The sequence below is a fragment of the Mytilus edulis genome, chromosome 4, assembly GCF_963676685.1.
Source record: "Mytilus edulis chromosome 4, xbMytEdul2.2, whole genome shotgun sequence".
In the NCBI taxonomy this organism is placed as follows: Eukaryota; Metazoa; Mollusca; class Bivalvia; order Mytilida; family Mytilidae; genus Mytilus; species Mytilus edulis.
This window is the reverse complement of record NC_092347.1, coordinates 24,170,258-24,197,335: the sequence shown is the minus strand read 5'-3', so window position 1 is coordinate 24,197,335 and position 27,078 is coordinate 24,170,258. Positions and strand designations below refer to the sequence as shown.

General features: G+C 32.5%; 2 protein-coding genes across 3 annotated transcripts in view; one reads left to right on the top strand and one right to left on the bottom strand.

Moving 5' to 3' along the window:
* LOC139519271 (furin-like protease kpc-1) overlaps nucleotides 1–19,575 on the top strand; it is an 88,460-nt gene extending 68,885 nt beyond the window's left edge. The window contains exons 7-15 of one of the 2 annotated variants that reach the window (XM_071311235.1): nucleotides 36–208; nucleotides 672–884; nucleotides 8,094–8,194; nucleotides 11,089–11,192; nucleotides 11,507–11,624; nucleotides 12,167–12,468; nucleotides 13,628–14,155; nucleotides 16,093–16,230; nucleotides 17,203–19,575. In XM_071311235.1, coding sequence (XP_071167336.1) covers nucleotides 36–208; nucleotides 672–884; nucleotides 8,094–8,194; nucleotides 11,089–11,192; nucleotides 11,507–11,624; nucleotides 12,167–12,468; nucleotides 13,628–14,155; nucleotides 16,093–16,230; nucleotides 17,203–17,777 — 2,252 coding nt within the window. In that variant the 3' untranslated portion in view covers nucleotides 17,778–19,575. The remainder of the gene's footprint in view (nucleotides 1–35; nucleotides 209–671; nucleotides 885–8,093; nucleotides 8,195–11,088; nucleotides 11,193–11,506; nucleotides 11,625–12,166; nucleotides 12,469–13,627; nucleotides 14,156–16,092; nucleotides 16,231–17,202) is intronic. The other variant, XM_071311236.1, reaches the window with a different exon arrangement.
* A 2,052-nt stretch (nucleotides 19,576–21,627) lies between these two features.
* LOC139521305 (ribosome-binding protein 1-like) lies at nucleotides 21,628–23,784 on the bottom strand. The gene is made up of 3 exons (XM_071314782.1): nucleotides 23,490–23,784; nucleotides 22,620–23,078; nucleotides 21,628–21,998 (listed from the first exon to the last, which is right to left on the bottom strand). The coding sequence occupies exons 1-3, from the start codon at nucleotides 23,782–23,784 to the stop codon at nucleotides 21,628–21,630; spliced, it is 1,125 nt and encodes a 374-aa protein (XP_071170883.1).
* Between the last annotated feature and the right edge of the window lie 3,294 nt (nucleotides 23,785–27,078).

The window sequence follows — 27,078 nt, the reverse complement described above, 5'->3', positions numbered from 1 at the left end:
GTCTGATCCTATGTTTAATTTGATATATTTTATAGGAGTGAGAATGTTAGATGGAGATGTGACAGATTCAGTGGAAGCCACATCTCTCAGTCTAAACCAACAACACATCCAGATCTACAGTGCAAGCTGGGGTCCAGATGATGATGGAAGGACTGTTGATGGACCAGCCACACTTGCCAGAAAAGCCTTTTTTGATGGTATCACAAAGGTATATCTCAACCTTAGGCAGTGATGTGTACCCCAAAAGTGATAATAGTATTTTGTCCTCATATGAAACCACACTTGACATTAACCTACCAACAATCAATCAATCAAAGTAAAGCACTATAAATTCAGAAATTTTTGTGTGCATTTATTGTTATGATTTTTGAAAAAAATGGTAAAAAATGTGAGATTGATTTTTTTGATATTTCAAGAAAATTTACATACCGCTGTATCTATTACAACCTTTCACATGAATAACATTTATAAAAAACCTAATAATAGTTTCTAAATGGACAGTAAATGTCAATGGTTCAAAATAAAGGCAGGTTTTAATTGGGCACATAGACGTTGGAAATTATTATTAGTGTTTTGGTCACAGATTATTTCTGTTGCAGAGACGAGGAGGTTTAAGTTCCATGTTTGGAATGCTAGTTTAAGTTTGTGACACCTGTACATTTCTTTTTCAGGGAAGAGGAGGTTTAGGCTCCATATATGTTTGGGCCTCTGGTAATGGAGGTCGAGATGGAGATAGCTGTAATTGTGATGGGTATACAAACAGTATTCACACTCTGTCAATCAGTAGTGCGACAGAGTATGGAAACATTCCATGGTACTCAGAGGCATGCTCTTCTACATTAGCAACGACGTATAGCAGTGGTTCAGGAGGAGAGAAACAAATAGTAGGTTTTAACACTGTACATACATCATTTGAAAGATTTATGGAAAAAATAGAATCAAGATTCTCTTTCAAATCGGTGTTTTTAATTTTAATTAATATTAAGAGACCTGTTTTACAACTCCTAACTTGGCCATTGTTTAGGCCATCAATACCAATCTATACTTAAAATAGAGATGAGTTGATTTTAGTGTCCTGTTTATGGTTGCATGTCTGTGCCTAAGCTGCAATGTCATTTTCTGGAAACAATAATGACAGCAATTGAGAAAGTTAAAAACAATGAAAGAAAATGTCGAAAAAAAAACAATATATGTGCATATCATATCAGTATATTTGCCTTAATGATTTTGAATATTGGTATATTGACCTTAAAGAGTTTAAATACACAGTTATTAATTTTTGAAGATTATCAATGACACTTTTTGCTAAGCTTCATTGTGGAAAAAGTTAATATTTGATTGTATACATTTTATCTCAATGTGACCAGATAATATATTTAAAAGAACCCAAAATATGAAAAAATGAATATATTTAAATTACAATTCAAATCTTATTCCCTCGAAAGAAATTATGCAAATTTCGAGTTCTAAAAAAGGATAATTTGATAATATTTTATAGACAAAAAGGTTTATTGGTCATAAAAATGTCTTTGATGTTATTATATCTTCCAATTGAATGCAAGCACTTAATAACTTTGTATGAGATGTTTTAATCCGTGTATTGAAAATTCAGATACTATTCTGTTGAACGACAATAAAATAAAAGTAAAAATCCTAGATACAATTACGGACCAAGTGATCTATTTATAAAATTGATTTCCCTATGGGAAGCTAATGGGTGTGCAATAATTATCGATATTTATCATATAAAAAGGTTATTGATCAGCATTGTAAGGAGAAAAATTCATGAGAACAATATAAGAGTACCCTGGTGACTAGAGTGTTAATGATTTTATATACAGATAAACTTTATAACTAATCACCTCTTTAATCCATTTACTTGTTTAAGTTACTTATAAAATTTTTATATTATTTTTTGTAACTATCAAAGGAATTCTGCTGTTTCATTGAAATATAGCATAAGGAAAAGAAAACCAATCTTGTTATTAAAGACGTAGCTTGAAGTTAAAAAAATAACTTGACATTTGATCTTCTTTGGATTGAAATCAGGGAGGTCACCTCTCTCAATGTTGATTTAATCTGGTCCAAACTCCAAAGGTTGACCATTATATACAGGTTTGTAATTTCATTGTAAGCAGGGCTGTACTAACCTTCATCATAACTACATCTTAACATTCAACCAAATACAAGTTTTATTTTATGATAGTAGGTCACTTGGTGTCTCAGTCTGCTCTCAGAACTTAACTTAGATGATAAACTTAATCTGTATTACAGAAGTATAAATATAGGTGAAAAGAACCTAGTGTTGATGAGAATTTGTAATGCTCTCCTTTATACACCCTTACATTAATTTATAATTGTAATTTAATTTGTATCTAAGAACTGAACTCAGCCATAAAACTTGAATTAAAGTTACTGAAGTAACAACTATAGGTCAGAGTTATATTTATTTATTAATGAAATGCACATTTATACCCCTAGGGGTTGATGGCATTTATAAACTATACAATACAAATATAAACACAATGCAAAAATTATAACATATTCAACATCATATATAGAATAGTAAAACAGTTATACAAATGTGATGGTGAAATATAGTTCATGTGACCTTCCATCTAATATCCCATAATCAGTCTCTGTTATATATGATGATGATGTTATATCTGTTGTAAAATGATGCCCTTTATGGGTTCTTGATTGGATTGATTAGATTATACACCTGAACATACGTCTGTTTGGTTGCATGGGGACATTTTGTTGCTCATTACCAAACCAGATAAAATCTTTTGGCCATAGGAAAACCTTTCAATTATACGTCAGATTGTGTCCCAACTCTTTTTGTTTATATTGCTAAACCTCTCCAAAATCCTTCATATTCCTGATAATTTCGCCACTTTTAAACACTAAAAATGAGTGTTCCTGAAAAAAAGCCTTTCATGCCCAAAGATTAGCAATCAATGAAGCCAGTTGATCTAGTATTTCTGTTATATATAGATGTTTAACATGGAAGGTAGTTGATCTAGTTTTTCTGTTTAATCTTATACTTCTTGAGAAGATAGACTTGATAAACACCAGCTTGTTCGATGTTCAATGATTTTTGATAGAATCTTACCTAGTAATAAGTGGTATTAGATTGTAAATAGCCTACAATCTGGTAAATCTGGTTTGAAAATGTAATGAATTCTATTGAAATGTCAGTCCCTATGGTTTCTTGTCATGATTATATTACAGACCTATTGATATATTACTGGTCAGAGTTTGTCATTGAAGGACTGATATTGATTGATTATCACCCTATTACAAAACCAATTATACCACAGACTGGTACCAAACTGGTACCAAAGTGGTCATCAAAGATTGACTGGACCATTATTTGTTCTTTCTCCCTCGTTGTTTTTCTTGTCTACTAAATTAGATTTCTTCTATACTTTGGTATGTTATTGATGTTTTGTTTGAAAAACAATATCTCAAAGAACATTATAGGTATAATTTACATGTAGATTAAGTCTACAATTGGTACAAAGCAGAAATGTGTTTAACTTATTGTGAGAAGTAATCAATAAATAAGAACAATATTTACATACACATCCAATTTTTTATGGTAATATTCTTTATAAAGCACAAAGGTGTCAGTATTCACCTCAGAAACTTACAAAACCTTTGAATAGACTTATTAAGAAGGGATATAATTACGATACTGTTGTCAAGTCATTAAAGATTGCATATTTTGGCGTTAATATTGAGTCACTGATAAGGTCTTTGCATCGGAACTAAACACATTTATTCTAAAACCAGTTGTTGGCATGACACGGGTTATGTTCTTCTCATATATGTTATGATGGTATGATACTAAACCCCTAACGGGAAGGATTGTGCCTGATGTTCATATGATGAAATCATAATCTTTCAGTCAGTTTAATTGAAGTCTGGAGCTGGCATGTCAGTTAACTGCTAGTAGTCTGTTGTTATTTATGTATTATTGTCATTTTGTTTATTTTCTTTGGTTACATCTTCTGACATCAGACTCGGATTTCTCTTGAACTGAATTTTAATGTGCGTATTGTTATGCGTTTACTTTACTACATTGGTTAGAGGTATAGGGGGAGGGTTGAGATCTCACAAACATGTTTAACCCCGCCGCATTTTTGCGCCTGTCCCAAGTCAGGAGCCTCTGGCCTTTGTTAGTCTTGTATTATTTTAATTTTAGTTTCTTGTGTACAATTTGGAAATTAGTATGGCGTTCATTATCACTGGACTAGTATATATTTGTTTAGGGGCCAGCTGAAGGACGCCTCCGGGTGCGGGAATTTCTCGCTACATTGAAGACCTGTTGGTGACCCTCTGCTGTTGTTTTTTATTTGGTCGGGTTGTTGTCTCTTTGACACATTCCCCATTTCCATTCTCAATTTTAATAATATACAACAATTATTCGTTTAAGTGCTTTGTACTTTTGTTAAATTGATGATGACTTGAGCTGTATCTGACAATCTATACTAACAAACAGTCCAACAGAATACTAATATTTCATGAAAACAGTTAATAAGATGAAGGGCTGGTATGGATATATTTCAGTTCACTTTCTGGTCTTTTTCAAATGTGACAGGATCAATTACAAGATATAAATGGTAAATGTTGGATTTTTATCAGATTTTATTTATCATGTCTGACTTTGTTGTTTTAAGACCATGAGTGTTAGCAGCATCAAAGGTACCAAGAACTTCCATACCTTATATACAATATGATATATATTCTCTTTAAACTGGTTAATTCTACAGGAGTTATTTACCTGCTGATATAAAAAAAAACTTAGCTAAAGTAAGGTACCTGAGTTCAGTTCTTCATCTTGAAAGTTTTATATTTTACGATTAATCAGATCAAATAACTCCTTTAACCTCCTGAGTAGATATTAGCTACAGACACCAGACTTCTTTCTGTCATGTTTAATATACTGCTACTTGTAATCACAAGCATGGAAATTTTATTAAGTTAGTTTATATCATTTATAATTGTACATGCATATGATACCATGATGCTTGTAATTCATTTTTTTATACGGCTTCAAATAAAATTTCAGGATTGTATAATGGTATGATGTCGTCGTTCGTAGACACATTTGGTGTCCGGACAATATCTTTAGTTGAAGTGAATGGATCTCTATGAGATTTAATAAAAAGATTCAATACCACAAAAGGAAGGTTGGGATTGATTTTGGGGATAATGATCCCAACCGTAAGGAATAAGAGGCCCAAATCAAGCATTTTTCTACTTTCTGGATAATAACTTGTGTATAAGTATTTCAATTGCTCTGACATTGTACCACAATTTTTAATACCACAAGTAGCAAGTTTGGATTCATTTTGAAGAGTTATGGTGCCAACAGTTTAGGAATTAAGGGCCAAAAGCAAGCTTTTTTTGTAGTTTCTGGACTATAACTTGTGTGTAAGTGTATGGATCTCTCTGACATTCTACGACAAGGTTTCATATCACATTTAGTTTGGGGGTAATATTTCCATTCATGCAAAAATTAGGGTCCCAAAAAGGGCCAAAAACAAGCATTTTTCTAGTTTCCAAACAATAACTTGTGTTTAAGTGTATGGATCTCTTTGATATTGTACTATAAGGTACTACACTTTTTTCTTAAAGGGGTTCAAAAAAAAAAAATCAAAATTTTTCAAATTTCAAATTTTTGAAAAGTTTCAGGAAGAAATCTTTAATTGCACAGTATTGCACAATAGATTTGTAAGAACTGGAATTTTTTTGGTGTCAGAAACCTCTATTATGTCAAAAATTTGATCACAATCCAAATTCAGACAGTATCGAGCTTGAATATTGTGTTCAAAGGATTAGGTTCAGTAAGACCCCTTTTTGGCCCCAAAATATAGCAGTTTTACAAAATTGTTAAAATGTAAACCTTTAGTTATTTTTTGGACAGTAGAATGCTTCTGCTACATCAATATGGGCTGTTTTTGACAATGCAATGCACATATATCCGGTACTAGCACCATTAAGTAATGCTTAATTACTGAAATCCTCATAATTCTAGCATTTTAGTTACATTTTAGACGGTTTTCGTGTAAAACGAAAGTGGCCGCATTCGTGTTCATCCTTAATATTGAAATGTAAGTTGTATTTTATGATAATACATAACATATATAAAGGTTGAGGATGAACACGGATGCGGCCACTTTCAATGTTACCAAAAACCACCTGAAAAGTGACATTTTTCGGCATATTAAGTAGATTTTTCATATTTGAGCTTGAATCGGATCATTTTTAATGACTAAATCTGTTAAAATCTTTCCCATTTAAGTGTTTAAAAAGTGGTCAAAATCTTTCGTCAGATGAACCGGAAATTTGAGGCCAAAATCTGTCCTTACCGGACCTACTCCTTTGTCCCAACTGTTCAGGGTTCAACCTCTGCGGCCGTATCAGGCTGCGCTCAGCAAGCATTTTATTAATGTTTTGTTTGTTAATCACTATTGTTCATTATCTGTCTACTTATAAGAGGGTAGGAAGGGTAGTTATCATGATTTCATTATCTGTCTACTTATAAGAGGGTAGGAAGGGTAGTTATCATGATTTCCTATCACTATTGTTCATTATCTGTCTACTTATAAGAGGGTAGGAAGGGTAGTTATCATGATTTCCCACAAAAATAAATGCTGTATCCTAAATTCCTGATAAAATTAACAGAGAATCTCCAAAAATTAAATCACCCATTCCCCAATCCTGATAAGTGAATCGTGATTTCCAGAACAAACAAAAAAGAGTTCCTTCCTCCCTCTTTACTTAAAGTTCTCAATGTCTATACAGAAAGAAAAGGAAACATTTGTGTCATTGAAACATTGATAGAAAGTTTTAATTCAATTTGAGAGTAAATGCTACCAAACTTGATTTTGTTTTGAAAAAAGGCTTAAAAGAAAATGATCATTCTTAAAGTCTAGGATTTCTGTGAAAGTCTGTCAGGCTAATTTAAATGTTACAAGTCTGTGACAGTCTCAACACAGACATTATTATCACATTAAACCTTCATTATAACATTGTCTCTTCATCCTGAAAGATTTAATTCAATGAGTGATTTGTGCATATGTATTTAAATATGAAACTTTTCTAAATCTGTAAAAACAGCTTGCATGATTGGACAGATTTTCAGCTAAATTTGATATACAACTTGTCAAGTAATCTTCTGAAGCAGTCTGGCATAGGTGTTTTACCAAGACAATATATGTAGTTATACCTTGGTATACAAATCAGATTGGTCCCTGCCCTGGTTGTAATGTTGTCTGGATGACCATAGAGAATATCAAAGTTATAGTGTTAGATATTTGTTCATGAAACAACTATTAAACATTTTTAGCAGTCTATTAAGACCACAAATGTAGCATAATTCTGAAATTAATAAGTTGTAGATAAATAGATTATAATGAAATTAATTCTTGTGTTGATGTAAGAATTGCAACACCAAAGGATTTTTGTTTATGATATGAACTGACAGTTTTACATTTGGAATTTCTTTAGATAACTAAGAAACAAGAATAATTATTATCTCTTATTGATTAACCCTGTTAAAAAATTCAGATAAGTTGTAACAGTACAAAGGGAAGTAATCCATGTCAAAATAAACATGAATAAGAAATAGGGGGTACCCATTTAAAAAGTTGACTAAACATGTACTGTCTTTTCAAACTGGTGTTTTGCACTTAAAAAAACACATTAAATAAGGGAACTGTTTTATTCAGAAAGAATTTACTTTATGATTTCATTTTCAATATAATTGGTTCTGAATCAGAGACGTATTAGATGGGAAATATCTGACTAACAGACACAACTTTCACTCTCATTTTTAAATTGGAAATGTTTAAAAATGATATATTCACAGTCTAAACAAATTTTTCTCCTTAAATTACATAAATCTAATATGAAACATTCTGTTAGAAACAAGAAGTCAAACAACTTACAAATGGAAAAGGGGGCTTAATAACAGGGCTACTTTTTCAGACACTATATATATATTTAATTAGCTGTTTCATTTATATATAAGAAGTTATAAATTTGATATGCATAATTCAAATATCATCTTTTCTTCGTAGGTAACTACTGACTTGAGAAAGACTTGCACAGAAACACACACAGGAACATCAGCTAGTGCCCCATTAGCAGCTGGACTAGTAGCTCTTGCCTTAGAAGCCAAGTAAGTTATAGATAGTGGGATGATGGTAGTATTACACACACATATAGAAAACAGTGTACTGGTACCTACTTTTTGTATAACCAACAAGTTCTAAAGTTATTAACTTAGAACCTTTAAACTTCCTGGACATTGCAGATGTGTACTTCATTTTACACCTCATAAACTTTGAACTCTTTAACAGATTTAGAGCTCATTCAAAGGGAACTTTCTCCTTGTGATGGAGTTATCCCTAGTTTACTGTGGTGTTCATGTGTAAAAATCATTTGCTATGGCTTTTTAGCTCACCTGGCCCAAAGGGCCAAGTGAGCTTTTCTCATCACTTTGCGTCCGGCGTCCGTCGTCCGGCGTCCGGCGTCCGTCGTCGTCCGGCGTTAGCTTTTACAAAAATCTTCTCCTCTGAAACTACTGGGCCAAATCAAACCAAACTTGGCCACAATCATCATTGGGGTATCTAGTTTAAAAAATGTGTGGCGTGACCCGGTCAACCAACCAAGATGGCCGCCACGGCTAAAAATAGAACATAGGGGTAAAATGCAGTTTTTGGCTTATAACTCAAAAACCAAAGCATTTAGAGCAAATCTGACAGGGGTAAAAATGTTTATCAGGTCAAGATCTATCTGCCCTGAAATTTTCAGATGAATCGGTCAATCGGTTGTTGGGTTGCTGCCCCTGAATTGGTAATTTTGAGGAAATTTTGCTGTTTTTGGTTATTATCTTGAATATTATTATAGATAGAGATAAACTGTAAAAAGCAATAATGTTCAGCAAAGTAAGATCTACAAATAAGTCAACATGACCAAAATGGTCAGTTGACCCGTTTAGGAGTTATTGCCCTTTATAGTCAATTTTTAACCATTTTTCGTTAATTAAAGTAATCTTTTACAAAAATCTTCTCCTCTGAAACTACTGGGCCAAATTAATCCAAACTTGGCCACAATCATCTTTGGGGTATCTAGTTTAAAAAATGTGTGGCATGACCTGGTCAACCAACCAAGATGGCCGCCATGGCTAAAAATAGAACAAAGGGGTAAAATGCAGTTTTTGGCTTATAACTCAAAAACCAAAGCATTTTGAGGAAATCTGACATGGGATAAAAATGTTTATCAGGTCAAGATCTATCTGCCCTGAAATTTTCAGATGAATCGGTCAATGGGTTTTTGGGTTGCTGCCCCTGAATTGGTAATTTTGAGGAAATTTTGCTGTTTTTGGTTATTATCTTGAATATTATTATAGATAGAGATAAACTGTAAACAGCAATAATGTTCAGCAAAGTAAGATCTACAAATAAGTCAACATGACCAAAATGGTCAGTTGACCCGTTTAGGAGTTATTGCCCTTTATAGTCAATTTTTAACCATTTTTCGTAAATTAAAGTTATCTTTTACAAAAATCTTCTCCTCTGAAACTACTGGGCCAAATTAATCCAAACTTGGCCACAATCATCTTTGGGGTATCTAGTTTAAAAAATGTGTGGCGTGACCTGGTCAACCAACCAAGATGGCCGCCACCGCTAAAAATAGAACATAGGGGTAAAATGCAGTTTTTGGCTTATAACTCAAAAACCAAAGCATTTTGAGGAAATCTGACAAGGGATAAAAATGTTTATCAGGTCAAGATCTATCTGCCCTGAAATTTTCAGATGAATCGGTCAATTGGTTGTTGGGTTGCTGCCCCTGAGTTGGTAATTTTGAGGAAATTTTGCTGTTTTTGGTTATTATCTTGAATATTATTATAGATAGAGATAAATTGTAAACAGCAATAATGTTCAGCAAAGTAAGATCTACAAATAAGTCAACATGACCAAAATGGTCAGTTGACCCCTTTAGGAGTTATTGCCCTTTATAGTCAATCTTTAACCATTTTTCATAAATCTAAGTAATCTTTTACAAAATCTCCACTGAAACTACTAGGCCACAATCATCTTTGGGGTATCTAGTTTGAAAAATGTGTCCGATGACCTGGCCATTCAACCAAGATGGCCGCCACGGCTAAAAATAGAACATAGGGGTAAAATGCAGTTTTTGGCTTATAACTATGAAACCAAAGCATCTAGAGCAAATCTGACAAGAAGTTAAATTGTTAATCAAGTCAATATCTATCTGCCCTGAATTTTTCAGATGAATTGGACAACTGGTTGTTGGGTTGCTGCCCTCCAATTGGTAATTTTTAAAGAAATTTTGCCGTTTTTGGTTATCTTGAATACTATTATAGATAGCGATAAACTGTAAACAGCAATAATGTTCAGCAAAGTAAGATCTACAAATAAGTCAACATGACCTAAATGGTCAATTGACCCCTTAAGGAGTTATTGCCCTTTATAGTCAATTTTTAACAATTTTCATTAATTTGGTAAATTTATGTAAATTTTTACCAAATATAGTTCTCTGTTACTAATGGGCAAAGTTCATTATAGATATAATTGTAAGAAGCAAAATCGTTCAGTAAAGTAAGAACTTCAAACACATCACCATCACCAAAATACAATTTTGTCATGAATCCATTTGTGTCCTTTGTTTAATATGCACATAGACCAAGGTGAGCGACACAGGCTCTTTAGAGCCTCTAGTTCTTAGTAGCATTTGAACATTATTAACATGGATAATTTAACTGGTTGTTATTTTCACGATTTCAATGTTTCAGGGGATTAATTTGGGCATTAAACCCCAAGTTTGCAACCCTTCACACGAAATTTGTTGCATTCTACAAACTTTTTATATGGGGTATATTTTCATGCATATTACATGTTAACAAAATTAGCCTTGATAAGCCCTGTATGAAAATTACACTTTTACAACAGATTCTCCCTGAGGCATAGTTGACACTAGTATATCAAATAACAAGTAAATCAACCCTAGTTGTTTGCGTCTTTATAATTTTTTTATTATTATTTGCAGTCCTGGTCTAACATGGAGAGATATGCAACATATTGTGGTACACACTGCCAAAAAAGCCAACTTAAAAGCTGATGACTGGGTTGTTAATGGTGTTAACAGAAGTGGTATGTATATTAGAGATATTAAAAAAAATTGAAAAATAACACAAAATTATTAAGTGAAAGTTTATCTTGTATTCATTTTACATTAGATATTAATTCACATTAGAATACAACATATTTTGAATTATATTTCTTTAGATGCCATTTGGGAAATGAGTGTTAAATCATATTTTATCTGTTTTAATGCAGTTTTCACACTGCTACTCATTTAGTTAATCATATTTCATCTCTAAACAATCTTATAAAGATCAATTTGTAGTAGATAGCATTCTTAATGATATTGATTATTGTTATAAAATGTGAATTGTTTATTTCAGTAAGTCATTCCTTTGGTTATGGTCTTATGGATGCAGGTGCTATGGTCAGATTAGCCAGAAACTGGACAAAGGTGCCTCCACAGCATATTTGTGAAATCAGATCAAGAGATGTCGACAAGTAATAACATTTTTGCAGTGATTTTTTTAGAATATCTGTCTGTTAAAGATTAAGTCTATTTTCTTTGACGCCAGTAGATCTATGAAAACAAAAACAAAATTTACCATTATTGATTCAAGCTAGAAGTGACCATGGTTTTCTAGGAAGCAAAATAGTTCAAAAAGAAAACATAAAAATGGATTTCCAACATCAAACAGAAAGCATACATAAAAATGGAGTTCCAACATCAAACAGAAAGCATACATAAAAATGGAGTTCCAACATCAAACAGAAAGCATACTGTCTTTAAATCTTTATAACCCCCAATAGAAACAAAAAGAGCAAGATGATTGGAAAACATTGACACGATGAACTTTTATATTCAAAAGTAGGATAAAAAGAACATATAAAGTGTACTTCTTTTTGCTATATAAACAAATATGAAGCATTTGTTGTACACATATTACATCTGTCACCTCATTCCTGAAAGAATTCACTAGCAATACAAATATGACAACTTTTACTTCTGTAAATAGAAGTTTAAAAATCCTCTTTAATTTTAGACCTATTCCAATGAATGGGAAAATTACAGTATATCTAGACACAGATGGTTGTGAAGGAGTGTCAGACCATGTGAAATATTTAGAGCATGTCCAGGCCAGGATCACACTGACGGCCTCACGGAGAGGAGAAATACAAATATTCCTGATCTCTCCCATGGGAACTAGATCCACACTGTTGGCCAGACGTGCTCATGATAACTCTAGAGAAGGCTTTAACAATTGGGCTTTCATGACTACACATAACTGGGGAGAAACTGCTAAGGGAACATGGATTCTTGAGATAGAAAATGGAGCTAGTTCTTGTAAGTATTTCTTGTTGAATCTTATCATCATTTTATTTTTTATTAGATATTAGAATCACTATACACGCTTATGGTTTAGATTAAAGAGGATTTTTAAAAGAGTTTTTTATTATTCTTATGATAAATAATTTAAAGTGTTATAGGGCTTAAATCCTCGAAATAAGAGTTGCATGCACAGAGTTTTCTGTATTTTTATGTTTTTTGCTCTAATTGACATCCTCTATTTTGCAATATCTTATTTTGACACAATAATTGTTCCTTATATGGTGATACTACACTACTTAAAATAGTTTGTGGGTCAATGTTTTATGTATGGTTCACAGAAGATAGATATTTGGAAGCTTAGTGTATGCAGTCGTAGAATTTTTAAAGCATGGCCATGTATATTTTTTGTAAGAAAAACATGATTTTTCTGTGATTTGAAGGCTAATCATACTTATGACATTATTTACATACCATTTTATCAAGCAAAAGATATTTCTAATTTATTTAACTGATACTTATTACAATGTTCATATGTTTCTTTTTTATCCTACAATTTATATACAATCATGTTAATTTCCTAATTTTAATTTTTTAGACAAAGAGATAGATTTTTCTGTAAAGTAAAGTATTGTATAACAGTCTTGAAAAAACTATTGGTTTTAAAATAAAGTAATGTCAAAGGGAGATAATTTTTCAGTTTCTAGTTTGATACCTTTTAATCCAATATTTAATTATGTTTATTTAAGCTTTGATTTTTTAGCTGGCCATATTTGCAATCGCATGGGAAGCTTAAGTTGAGTTTTGGCTGTTAGAATTTTTTTTTGTATGTTCACCCACATTAAAAAAGCTACTACAGACTTTGAAAAATGCTGCGCTAGTGCTTTTTAGTAGACATATTCTTTCTTTTATGGTTTAGATTGTTTTTTTTATTATCTTTATTAATAAATCATTTGTATCAGAATTTTTGTTGAGGAATTCTCAAGTCAAATAAGACCGACCAAGAAATTTGATTATACTTGTTTAATACATTTATTATTTAAATCTTATTGTTACTAGGAGCATGTTACTTGTGGGCCTGCATTGTAAACCAAAAATTGTAATATTTATTCCCTATTATGTGTGTGTTTGATTCAATGCCACTAATGTTGTTTTGTACGTCTTTTTTTGTTTACAGTCCGGGGAGCTAAGTTAAAGGATTGGGTGCTTGTCTTACGTGGAACGAAGCAACATCCACAGGAGCCAACCAAATCACGAACTAAAAAAAATAATGACTACAACCCCTATACTCAGCATTACTATGATAACCCTGTTTATCCCAAATCTGATTCTCAAGTACATAAGCAACCTTATAATTACAATCCAGAAAGAAACTATGATCCTCATAGGAATCGTTACCAGCATAATTATCCTAATTACAATGATCCATATGATCAGCGATTCTATCAGCGAAAACCTACAACTACATCGTCAACAACTTCTACCACGACAACCACCACCACCACTACTACTGAAGCTCCATTTCTGGCCAAGTCCAGCAATATAAATAGACATGTTTATCCAAACTCGCACTACAATGATCCTTTCTTTCAAAATCATAATTTCCCAAGCAAGGACCACATGTGCATTTTTGAAACGTTGGCCAAAAAGAAAAACATGTCTGCTCAGCAATACATGAGGATGGTACGAGAAAACATGACTCCAGGCAAGAAATATCTTCATATTGGCATGAAGTTGTTGTTTGTTACTCCTTAGTTGTTTGTTGTAAAGGGACACAACTCTCAGAGTTATCTCCCATGACGTATTGAGTTGTATTCATTGTTCATTGTTGTTGAATGACATTTTATGGAGTACTATTTGGTTAGCATGTACTGAATGTATTTTGTTCTGTTAGAATCTGAGTAGTATCTTGTTTGAGATGTTTTATTTTTTGTATATTTTTAGATCTTAGTTATATATTGTTGCTATAATGATGCAATATTTTCTGTGAACCATTAACTCAAGTAACCGTTTTTCCTGTCAGTAATATTACAACTTCATTTTTTTACATCGAAATATTTATTTTTTGGAAACTAGCTTTTATATTTTGCTGAGAAGTTTATTATAATGTTTGTTTGTTTTGCTTTATTTAGTATTATTTCTTTTTCTATTATTTTCCTTGCAGATGATTCTTGTAGATAATCACTGTTGCGTGTGTATGTGTGTGTGTGTGCATACTTCCACTTTAATTAATTTTACACATTTTTACTTCTAGCCTTCACCACGTACAATATTTTCATAGTATTTTAGGAATCACAACTCAGTAGAAATATTAAACACAGAATTAGCAGGTCCTGGAGTAGATTGTTAAATAAAAATGTCAAGAAGTCTTATTAGTCAGCAAATTAATTTTATATAACAAGCTGTGTAAAGAGTCAATGAGATGTGTCTCCACCAGATAGAGAATCACACCAAATGATGTAGAAGATTTGCGACTATAGGACTCTGTACAACCTTTTACAATGAGCAAAACCCTTATCACATATCAAGCAATAAAAGGGCAAGGACATGAAAAATATAAAACATTCTAAAAGAGAAAACTATGGCATATTTTATGTAAAAAAACTATATATGTAGCAAAAACTGACAAATATAGTCTTCCACAATCATGACTTTTTGGTGTAGCTATATCTTTTACAATATATTTTACTGCAGATGATAAACAAAACTAATAGCAGTAATGTTTTTACTATGGCTTCCTTTTCAAGTTGTATTTTGTCTTTTTACACACATATTTTCTAACTTTCTCTTTAAGATAAAGTTTTAATAGTATCATTGCTTCATGATAGTGTGAAGTAAAGTGATTTTGTGATTGAAAAATTGTGACTTGAACACGTTTTACATTAGACCATATTTGATTATAATACATTAACATTTATAAATACACAGTATACTCTAAGTAAGCTATATATGTGACCTATAGTTGTTGACGCCCTCATCCTTTGATCTCTGGTAGATCTCATTGGCAATCATAATAATAATAATAATAAATTCTTTATTTAAAGAGGGTAAACTCAGTTAGTTACAATAAACTAATCTTCCCTGAAGCCCTCGCATACAAATTACAATACAATCAAAAACAGATATTTACACATAGTTAATTTACAGTCATGTAATTCAATGTATTGTACTATTGTTATTAACATACCGGTAAGATATAATGTTGTATACATAAGATATAATCATGCTACATCTCCATATTTTCATAGTTATCAAATGATTGTAGATGTTGTGTTTGTTTTTTGACCTTACTGTTTAAGTTTAAGTAAAAAGTTCAACCACCTTGATAAATGATAATTGGTAGCTAGTAATTTCAGTTTGGTACTTAGTCATATCCACACATCAATTAAAAGTAAAAGATAAAACTACGCAATTGATACAGCAGGGTAATATGAATGGCTATTGCTTAGAAAATTTGTCAGTCAAATAGCAGTTATTCTGCATTTTCATTTTGTTTTTAGAAGACAAGATTTGTAACTACTGAATTTGTAGGCTGTTTTCTACAGTGCTATTATGGTCTTTCAAACACTCAAGTTAAGTTACATAAGTCAGTTTTTATTTGAAAATAAATATAGAATGACCTTCCTTTTTTTCTAATTTCAGCTCAGTTAAAACAGTGGAGCTTGGTAATGAGAGGAACTCTAACACATCCTCAGAAAAAGAATGATTCCACTCCATCTTATATGCCCATTCAACAGCCTTTTAAATGTGCTGGCATCACAAATAATGGAGTGTGTATAGGTATGTATCATCTTCTGAAATTTGATACAGCTCATACAAGTGAGAGGTTTAGTTAGCTATAAGATCAGGTTCAATCCACCATTTTCTACATAAGAAAATGCCTGTACCGAGTCAGTTGTTATCCATTTGTTTGATATGTTTGAGCTTTTGATTTTACCATTTGATTAGGGACTTTCTGTTTTGAATTTTCCTCGAGTTCAGTATTTTTGTGATTTAACTTCATTCTAGTTATACTGCTCAACATGCTTGTATTACAATGTTAGGTATTTTGGCTTGCTGTCTCATTTACAGTATACTCCACCTCTATCCATTAGACATAGAACAGCAAAATGGAATTTAATGCTGTAAGTTATACATGAGTATGTTGAAGAACTAAGAGTACCCAGTACTTAATAGAAACACACAAAAACAGCAAATAAAAACCTTTTGTATCTGCAAACCAATTGTATATGAGAAACACACAACAAAACAAAATGACGTGATATTAGGTATAACAAATGAAGTGTAAACAATACACCTTATCGCTATTTGTCCGCCATTACTAGATATCACACAGGTTCCCGTAAATTTTTGACGTCACAAAACAAAATATCTGACACCTCAATGGAAAAGTGATTGTTGTAAGCGTCAAAAATTCAAGCGGCCGGGTCAGCCGGGATTAGCGATAAGGTGTTTTAATTTAGCCTCTTGCGATTATATGTATAATTGATTCGATTTTTGGCCCTTACAAACTTTAATGTCCTTGTATGTAGCTGAGATAATCATACTTATTTTAACAAGAAATTATAAACTAGAGAAAATTCTGTAACAGTGCAAAAAGTTGATTAAAGTAAGTATGTATATATGATAACAGGTGTTTTATTTAATACCTTATGTCAGTGCTACATTTGCATATATATGACAAATTTTGGTGTTCTAAAAGTGTAAAGCTGTAATATTTCAGATTTTTATATATGAAGTGTTTTCTTGCAGAGTGTAAGCCAGGATTTTATAGATACGGTGAGGGATGTGTACCAAATTGTCCTGACCATTATTATGGAGAAATGGAAACAGTTTTAGTAGGAAATGGTGGAAATACTTCTTCTTCCAAGTCCTCCTCGTCATCCTATAATAGACATGGAGTCTGTAAAAAATGTAACGCTGCCTGTAAGACATGTAAGGGGCCTTATGTGACTGACTGCTACCAGTGCAGTAATGGGTATGAAGTGAGGGACGGTCAGTGTCACAAAAAACCTTTGATGAACTTCCTTGATCCAGATATGCTGAGTTTCTTTGTCTGGGTTATAATACTATGCACCTCGTTAATATTACTGTTTGGTGTTGTATTTATAGTGCTACAGGCACGGGACCATAGAATTCTTTGTTGGAAAGAAAAAAGACATTACGATGATTCTAAGGGAAAATATAACGGTATAACAGTAAATCTGTCGGCAGGACAGGAGAGTAGTGATACAGAACATATAGAACATGTTTTACAAAACAGACATACAACTAATTTACATACGTGTAATATATATCATAATAATTATACACACCAACATGCATAGCGCATGTTCAGTGTTGATGATCGTCTGTGTGCGTCTGTATGTGTCAGCTCAAAAGTCTAATTATAATTATGTCAATTTAATTCATGTTGCCAGTTGTCAAAATTTGTTTATTCAATTTTTTATTTTGATTTTTGTTTATGAATGTTTACAATATGGATATGAGATCCTAGTTAGGTTATGTATAAGATATAATGTAGATTGAATGTTGGTAAAGTTGAATTTAATATTATATATAATTTGCAATTGTTCTTTAAGGAGTTGTACAAAAAGTGTTATGAACTGTCTCATTCATTTAAATGGCATTATTAATTGAGTCTTTTTTTTCATTTTCAGTTCTTTTGATTTTTCCTATATAGCTTATCAAGATAAAACATAAGATGCCTGAATTCAGGTTGATACTTTTCCTGTTAAAAAAAATGATACCATAGCTATGCCTCTTATATTTCTATAAGGTCACTAAAATAGAGGAGGGTATACATTTTGTGTATCAAATGGATCATATATTTAATCCAAAATGGCAGTCTTGACTTGCGTAAATATAAATAAATCTTGGTAATGAAAAAAAATCCTTAATTGATCATTTGCGATGAAATAATATTGTCATAATTGTATTTCGGGATATATATTGATAAAATCTTAAACTATAAGTCATGTAATCATGTGATAAAAAATAGGGCAACCCCCCAACTGGTGTCAAGGTTAGAAACACACACCGACATTTCAAACATAAATGACTAGAATTACCCACTTAACACACTAAGCAGTTATTTTATGTATACATGTATGAATAGATAAAACAAACAATACAGAAAAAAAAATGTTTTTGAAGGGTCTTCAATGTAAGAACTATTTTCATTAAAATAAATTTTGAAGTCCATTTTAACCTTAGCACTTTTATTCAGTCATACTCAGTATTTAAAGTGTATGATTTGCTTTATGACTGTAGGTTGTATATTTCATTAGGTTGATTGTAATTAAAGCTCAATAAGATGTATTATATTTGTGACTTGGGAACAAATCATTTTGTAAATATTTTTGTGATGTTTTATTGCAGACAGGGATCACTTAATTCTTTATTTTGTTTCTAATTAAAACACAATTGTTATTTACGTATTATTGATATTAATGTTCTTGCTGTTTTGCTATGAAGAAATAATCTTCTTGTGTTGTAGTCATTACTGTATAAGAAGCCAGGTGTACTTGTTCTATTTTAGGAGAAAATTGGGAAAAGATATCTTATGATCTTGAAAATAAATTTTTTGAAAGAATAATTTCAATGTTGATTTGAAAACTTTGGCATGCAAATTTTTAGCCTCAAAATCATGTTCCTTTCAAGCTCTTTGAGTTTGATGTAACTTAGAAACAGTGTCCCTGTTATATTTGGTTGTGACGGAGAATCTGCTTGCTGCTGTTAGACTTGATATTTATTATAAAGCCTTGTCAGTACTTTATAGGAGGATACTATTGACAAGTACTGTTATAGAACATAATCATGTAATACTTGTTAATGTTAGAACTGTGACTAATTGAGTGTATTATTATTCTTTTTGCCTAAGTATTTGGATTAAAGAGATTTCCCTTCATTTTGATAACAGTAGTGTTAGTATTAGATTACAAAGGCAATATCTACTTACAGTTTTCTTTGTTATGATTTGTCAAGACTAAGTTTGGGACTTCCTCTAGCCACCCGTATTGATAATTAGAAATACACACATACTATCAGCAATTTATAGCTTTTGCAGTCCTGCATCAAAAAAATTGATAAGGAATTTTAGTAAGTTATTATCAGATAATGTTTGTAGAAAATTTTAGCAGATGTCATTATGCCTCAAAGCTACCTCAGTTTAAATCATACTCGTATTTAGAATGATATCATTTAATTGATATTACGATTTCACTCTGTAAGAAGCTTATATCCTCTATATTAGAAGTAATGGTGAACAATTCTGTCAGGATATAAACTAGCAAATGTTGGTTAAGGAAAATTAAATATTCATGATTTAAGGTCGAAACTGTTAATATTCAGTTTACTAAGGGACGACATCAAAAGATCGATGTAGGATAAAAAACTTAAATCGAATTGTTTGGGGGTGGGGGGGTCAACATAGCTGAAAGTTTTGTTCATATAAAATCGATTTTACATATATCCATATAGGTAAATCAATTTTTCCCAAATTAAGTTAAGAAGGGGGGTAGGGGGGTCAGCGAAAAAACTATGTGAATTAAGTTTTTTATCCTACATTGAACTTTTGATGTCGTCCCTAACTTTAGAAAAAATTGTTAATGTATTGCTGTGCTTGGTTTATTAAGGCTATACTTACACAAAAATGTTGGGAACATGAGACAATGATAAAGCGTCAAATAGCTTCAAATCATGTAATAGTGTTTATACTTTGCGTTTACCCCTGTCAAATCCTTACAATGAAATGAAATGACCACAAGTGTTCACTTGTTCAAGATGACAAGCCAAAGAAAGGAGTTACATATTTTTTCTGTATATTTATTATGTTGCTATGGTAATGTGATAATGTAAATACTTATTGCTTGCCTTGTAAATGCTGACCTTCAGAATAAAAACCATTAGATACATCATGTTTTTGTGTACTTAGGATTATGTAATGTACTTATGCCTAACTGATGACACTTTATAGTTGATTTTTGTTCAACATTATTATGTAATTCTTTTGGTGTAGAATTATTATTCATTGCTATGAAAAATATCAGGGAAACATTTTACCTTTCTCATAACATAAGAAGTAATTGAACTTTTAAGAAAGTAACTATTGATAATTTCATTGTTTATATATTAGAAACTACTGTTACCCCATTGGTTGGTTCTCTACTGAAATTATTGTTCACCTTGTTTTGATATACACTTGTGATAATAATATATTTTCAAATACATACTGAATTAATAAGTCATATAAAAAAGCAGAAATTTATGTACTGTATAAAGAACAGAAACAAACTTAAGCCACAATTCTCCAGTTTTAATTTAAAGTAAAAATAAATGTGTTTATTGATAATAAAATCCTGAGATCTGAGGAAGGTAGAATGTACCGTTGTTTATGCACAGTTCAATATAGTTATCTCAGGGTTTCCATGGTAACCTGGGCACATTTTTGTTTTGTTTTTTCGCATCTAGTCATTTTCTTTACTAATTACATACATTACATGGGGGTCTTCAATGGACTTTTAATCTGCAAAAAGAAATACCAGAAAGTTAACAAATAAAGTAAAATAGTTCTGCGTTTGAGCACTATAGCTTATCCTAAGCTCAATTTAAAAAAATTGCGATGCTGTGGTTAATATCATTCTACAATTTGTTTTTTTGGTAACATAGTTTTTGCAGATCTTCTATGAAAAATAATCAATGAAAATTTAACAGAAATCTAATATGATAACAAATATATTTGGAATCATGATAAAATTTGATTAACAGAAGTTTACTTGATCCCCATGTTTTGCTGACTTAGACAATCATTATATATATATATATTGTACCACCAGAACCAACCAAGCAATATTTATACACTTATGTTATGATGCATGGTGATTTTTCAATAAGTTATAATTGTATGATGAGAATAAATGATACAAATAAAACCATTTACCACCGTTGTCTAGTGTCTTAAACCATTAACCACCGATGTCTGGTGTCTTAAACCATTTACCACTGTTGTCTGGTGTATAAGACCATTTACCATCGTTGTCTGGTATCTGAAATCAGTTACCACGTTGTTTGGTATATAAGACCATTTACTACCGTTGTCTGGTGTATAAAATCAGTTACCACTGTTGTTTGGTATCTTAAACCATTTTCCATCGTTGTTTGGTGTATGAAACCATTTCAACTGTTGTCTGTTGTAGGAAACCATTTACTACTGTTGTCTGGTGTATGAAACCATTTACCACTGTTGTCTGGTGTATGAAACCATTTACCACTGTTGTCTGGTGTATGAAACCATTTACCACCGTTGTTTGGTGTATGAAACCATTTACCACTGTTGTCTGGTGTATAAAACCATTTACCATCGTTGTTTGGTGTATGAAACCATTTACCACTGTTGTCTGGTGTATGAAACCATTTACCACCGTTTTCTGGTGTATGAAACCATTTACCACTGTTGTCTGGTACACAAAAACGTTTGTTACCATTGTCTGGTGTATGAAACCAGTTACTTCTGTTGTCTGGTGTATGAAATAATTTACCACCGTTGCCTGTTGTATAAAACCATTTATAACAGTTGTTTGGTGTATGAAACCATTTACTGCTGTTGTCTGGTGCATGAAACCAATTACCACTTTTGTCTGGTGTATGAAATCATTTACCACTGTTGTCTGGTGTATGAAACCATTTACAACAGTTGTTTGGTGTATGAAACCATTTACCACTGTTGTCTGGTGCATGAAACCATTTACTACCATTGTTTGGTGTATGAAACCATTAACCACCGTTGTTTGGTGTTTAAAACCATTAACCTCTGTTGTTTGGTGTATGAAACCATTTACCACCGTTGTTTGGTGTATAAAACTATTTACCACCACTGTTTGGTGTATATAACCATTTAACACTGTTGCCTGGTGTATGAAACCATTTCACACTGTTATTCGGTGTATATAACCATTTAACACTGTTGCCCGGTGTATGAAATCATTTACTACTACTGTTTGGTGTATAAAACCATTTAACACCAATGCCTTGTGAATGAAACCATTTCACACTGTTGTTTGGTGTATAAAACCATTTAAAACCATTCCCTGTTGAATGAAACCATTTACAACTGTTGCCTGGTGTATGAAACCATTTACAACTGTTGCCTGGTGTATGAAATCATTTACCACTGTTGCCTGGTGTATGAAACCATTTACCACTGTTGTCTGGTGTATAAAACCATTTACCACTGTTGTTTGGTGTATGAAACCATTTGCCACTGATGTTTGGTGTATGAAACCATTTACCACTGTTGTTTGGTGTATAAAACCATTTAACACCAATGCCTGGTGAATGAAACCATTTCACACTGTTGTTTGGTGTATAAAACCATTTAAAACCATTCCCTGGTGAATGAAACCATTTACCACTGTTGCCTGGTGTATGAAACCATTTACCACCGTTGTTTGGTGTATGAAACCATTTACCACTGTTGTCTGGTGTATGAAACCATTTACCACTGTTTTCTGGTGTATGAAACCATTTACCACTGTTGTCTGGTACACAAAACTGTTTACCACCATTGTCTGGTGTATGAAACCAGTTACTTCTGTTGTCTGGTGTATGAAACAATTTACCACCGTTGCCTGTTGTATAAAACCATTTATAACAGTTGTTTGGTGTATGAAACCATTTACTGCTGTTGTCCGGTGCATGAAACCAATAACCACTGTTGTCTGGTGAATGAAACCAACTACAACAGTTGTTTGGTGTATGAAACCATTTACCACTGTTGTCTGGTGAATGAAACCATTTACTACCATTGTTTGGTGTATGAAAACATTAACCACCGTTGTTTGGTGTTTAAAACCATTTACCACTGTTGTCTGGTGTATGAAACCATTTACCACCGTTGTTTGGTGTATAAAACTATTAACCACCATTGTTTGGTGTATATAACCATTTAACACGGTTGCCTGGTGAATGAAACCATTTCACACTGTTATTCAGTGTATATAACCATTTAACACTGTTGTCCGGTGTATGAAATCATTTACTACTATTGTTTGGTGTATAAAACCATTTAACACCAATGCCTGGTGAATGAAACCCTTTCACACTGTTGTTTGGTGTATTAAACCATTTAAAACGATTCCCAGGTGAATGAAACCATTTACCAATGTTGCCTGGTGTATGAAACCATTTACCACTGTTGACTGGTGTATGAAACAATTTACCTCCGTTGTTTGGTGTATGAAACCATTTACTACTGTTGTCTGGTGTATAAAACGATTTACCACCGCTGTTTGGTGTGTGAAACCATTTACCACTGTTGTCTGGTGTATGAACCATTTACCACCGTTTTCTGGTGTATGAAACCATTTACCACTGTTGTCTGGTATACAAAAACGTTTACCGCCATTGTTTGGTGTATGAAACCAGTTACTTCTGTTGTCTGGTGTATGAAACAATTTACCACCGTTGCCTGTTGTATAAAACCATTTATAACAGTTGTTTGGTGTATGAAACCATTTACTGCTGTTGTCCGGTGCATGAAACCAATTATCACTGTTGTCTGGTGTATGAAACCATTTACAACAGTTGTTTGGTGTATGAAACCATTTACCACTGTTGTCTGGTGCATGAAACCATTTACTACCATTGTTTGGTGTATGAAACCATTAACCACCGTTGTTTGGTGTTTAAAACCATTTACCACTGTTGTCTGGTGTATGAAATCATTTACCACCGTTGTTTGGTGTATAAAACTATTTACCACCATTGTTTGGTGTATATAACCATTTAACACTGTTGCCTGGTGAATGAAACCATTTCAAACTGTTATTCGGTGTATATAACCATTTAACACTGTTGTCCGGTGTATGAAATCATTTACTATTATTGTTTGGTGTATAAAACCATTTAACACCAATGCCTGGTGAATGAAATCATTTCACACTGTTGTTTGGTGTATAAAACCATTTAAAACCATTCCCTGGTGTATGAAACTATTTACCACTGTTGCCTGGTGTATGAAACCATTTACCACAGTTGTCTGGTGTTTGAAACCATTTACTACCCTTGTTCGGTTAATGAAACCATTTACCACAGTTGTTTGGTATCTTAAACCATTTACCACTGTTGCCTGGTGTATATAACCATTTACCACTGTTGCCTGGTGTATGAAACCATTTACCCCTGTTGACTGGTGTTTGAAACCATTTACTACCCTTGTTCGGTTAATGAAACCATTTACCACAGTTGTATGGTATAGAAATAATTTACCAGCATACAGAATTGTGATTTCCTTTGCACAACTGTAAACCAGACCCCAGAGTTAAGCTATGCTTTAAAAGACCAACAATTCATTTCAAAAGTGCAATCAAACGGCCTTATATATGCTTAGAAAAATCGAGGAACAAAAGACAAATATGGCAGACAACAACCAATGACAACCACTGAATTACTTGTTCATGACTATACTAGTATATCATTTCTTATCAAAAGTAACCTAGTTCTTTAGGCCAAGTGTGCCATTGCCATCACTTGATGTTTGTTGTCATTAATTTTTTTCAAAATTCTTCTCTGAAATCGTTAGACCAATCTCAACCAAACTTGAACTGATTGATCATTAGGGTATCTAGTATAAGACTACTAATAGAGTTCAGGAGCCTCTGTTAGTCTTGTATGATTTTTGTAGACCAGAAAGATTGATATAGGGATAGTGACCCAGCTGTCCATATCTCAGATACTTTAAGCAATAGGTCTTGTATATTTGGTGTATGGAAGGACTGTAAGGTGTCCAACTAGCAGGTGTCATCTGACCTTCACCTTATTTCATGGTTCAGTGGTTATAGCTGATTTTTTGGTCTGTTTTTCTTATACTGTATGCAATAGGTCTACTATATTTGGTGTATGGAATGATTGTAATTTGTAAATACTAGCTGGCAGGTATCATCTGACCTTGACCTCATTTTCATGGTTCAGTGGTCAAAGTTAAGTTTTTCAGTTTTGGTCTTTTTTTTTCTAATACTATATGCAATAAGTCATTTATATTTGGTGTATGGAAATATTTTTTGATGAACTTGTCAGTCTCATAAGTTTTATTTGACCTTGATCTCATTTTCACAGTTCATTGATTAGTGTTAAATATTTGTGTTTTGGGCTGGTTTTCTTAAACTAAAAGCAATAGGTCAACTATATGTGTTGTATGGAAGGATTGTAAGCTGTACATATCTGGCTGGCATGGTTTCTCATTTTCATAGTCCATTGGTCAATGTTTAGTTTTCTTGGTTAAGTCTGTTTCTTAGAAACTATAAGCAATAGGTCAACTATGTTTAGTGTATTGAATGATTATAAGGTGTACATGTATTTCTTGTTTGGTTTATATGACCTTGACCTCATTTTTTTGGATCATGTTTGGTTTATTTAATTGTTGTTTTAAAGCTTGATATTTAGGACTATCAATGATTAGTAAAAAAGGCAAAACATTTCAGCGTGTGCACACTTGTTAATTGTAGTTTGGAGTTTAGTATGACGACCATTTTCACTGAACTAGTACAAATTTTTGTTCAGGGGCAGATGCAGGATTTTCCAGCTGTGTTGACTCATTGGTGGGCTGTGTCTGTTTTCTGCTTTTTGGTCAGGTTGTTGTCCCTTTCACACATTTTTCATTTCCATTCTTAATTTTATTTGTGTTATTTTGTTTCTGCCCGTCAAACAACATTGGTGCAATGACTAAGAAAAAAACAAATGACAAATGCATTGGCTGTATGACTTTGGGGTTTATGCCCAAACCATTCAGGTAAAAACATAAAAGGGGGACAAGGTTTTTCTGGTTTCCGCACACATACATGTATTAGTCAATGGGTCTTTATGAAATTGTTCCACAAGTTCCATACCACACACAAACGGTTGAGGTAGATTTTGTGGGTTTTGGCTATAAATTCCTTACGAAACTAGACAAATAATGGCCAAAAACAAGACATGTCTAATACTGGCTAAGCTGGTTCTAACATAAATTATTTCTGATCTATAAAAGAAACAAAAATGTCGATAAAAGCAAGTGTAAGAAAAAATCGTTGTGGCCCTTTGAAACATATATTAAATGGAAAATTGCATCGTAATCACTCATGCGTTCATTTTTTGACAAATTTTTATCACACTTATATCACGGGTTTATATCATCAATGTTCTTGAAGAATTCAAAAATCAGTGCTAAACAATTATTTTTAAAACCAGACTGTCAGACATGTTCACCTTGCAATCAATACATACACATAATATTATTGATTTTAGTTTCTGAAAAATACACCAAACCACAAAACCTAAACATTGTCCAATGAACCAAGAAAATGAGGTCATGGTCCAAAGAAATCTGCCAGTTGGACATGTACACCTTGCTATCATTCCATACACCAAATACAGTCGACATATTGCTTTAAGTATCTGAGATGCAAACTTTTAACACGAAAACTTGCCCTTGATCATTGATACATGAAATGAGGTAAAGGTCTGCTTAACCCTGCCTGACAGATATATAAATCTTGCGAGGATCACATATATTGTATAGTCTATTACTCATAATATGTTAGTATTTCACATGACAAAAAAAATGAATACTATTATCATCTCACGGAAACCCTT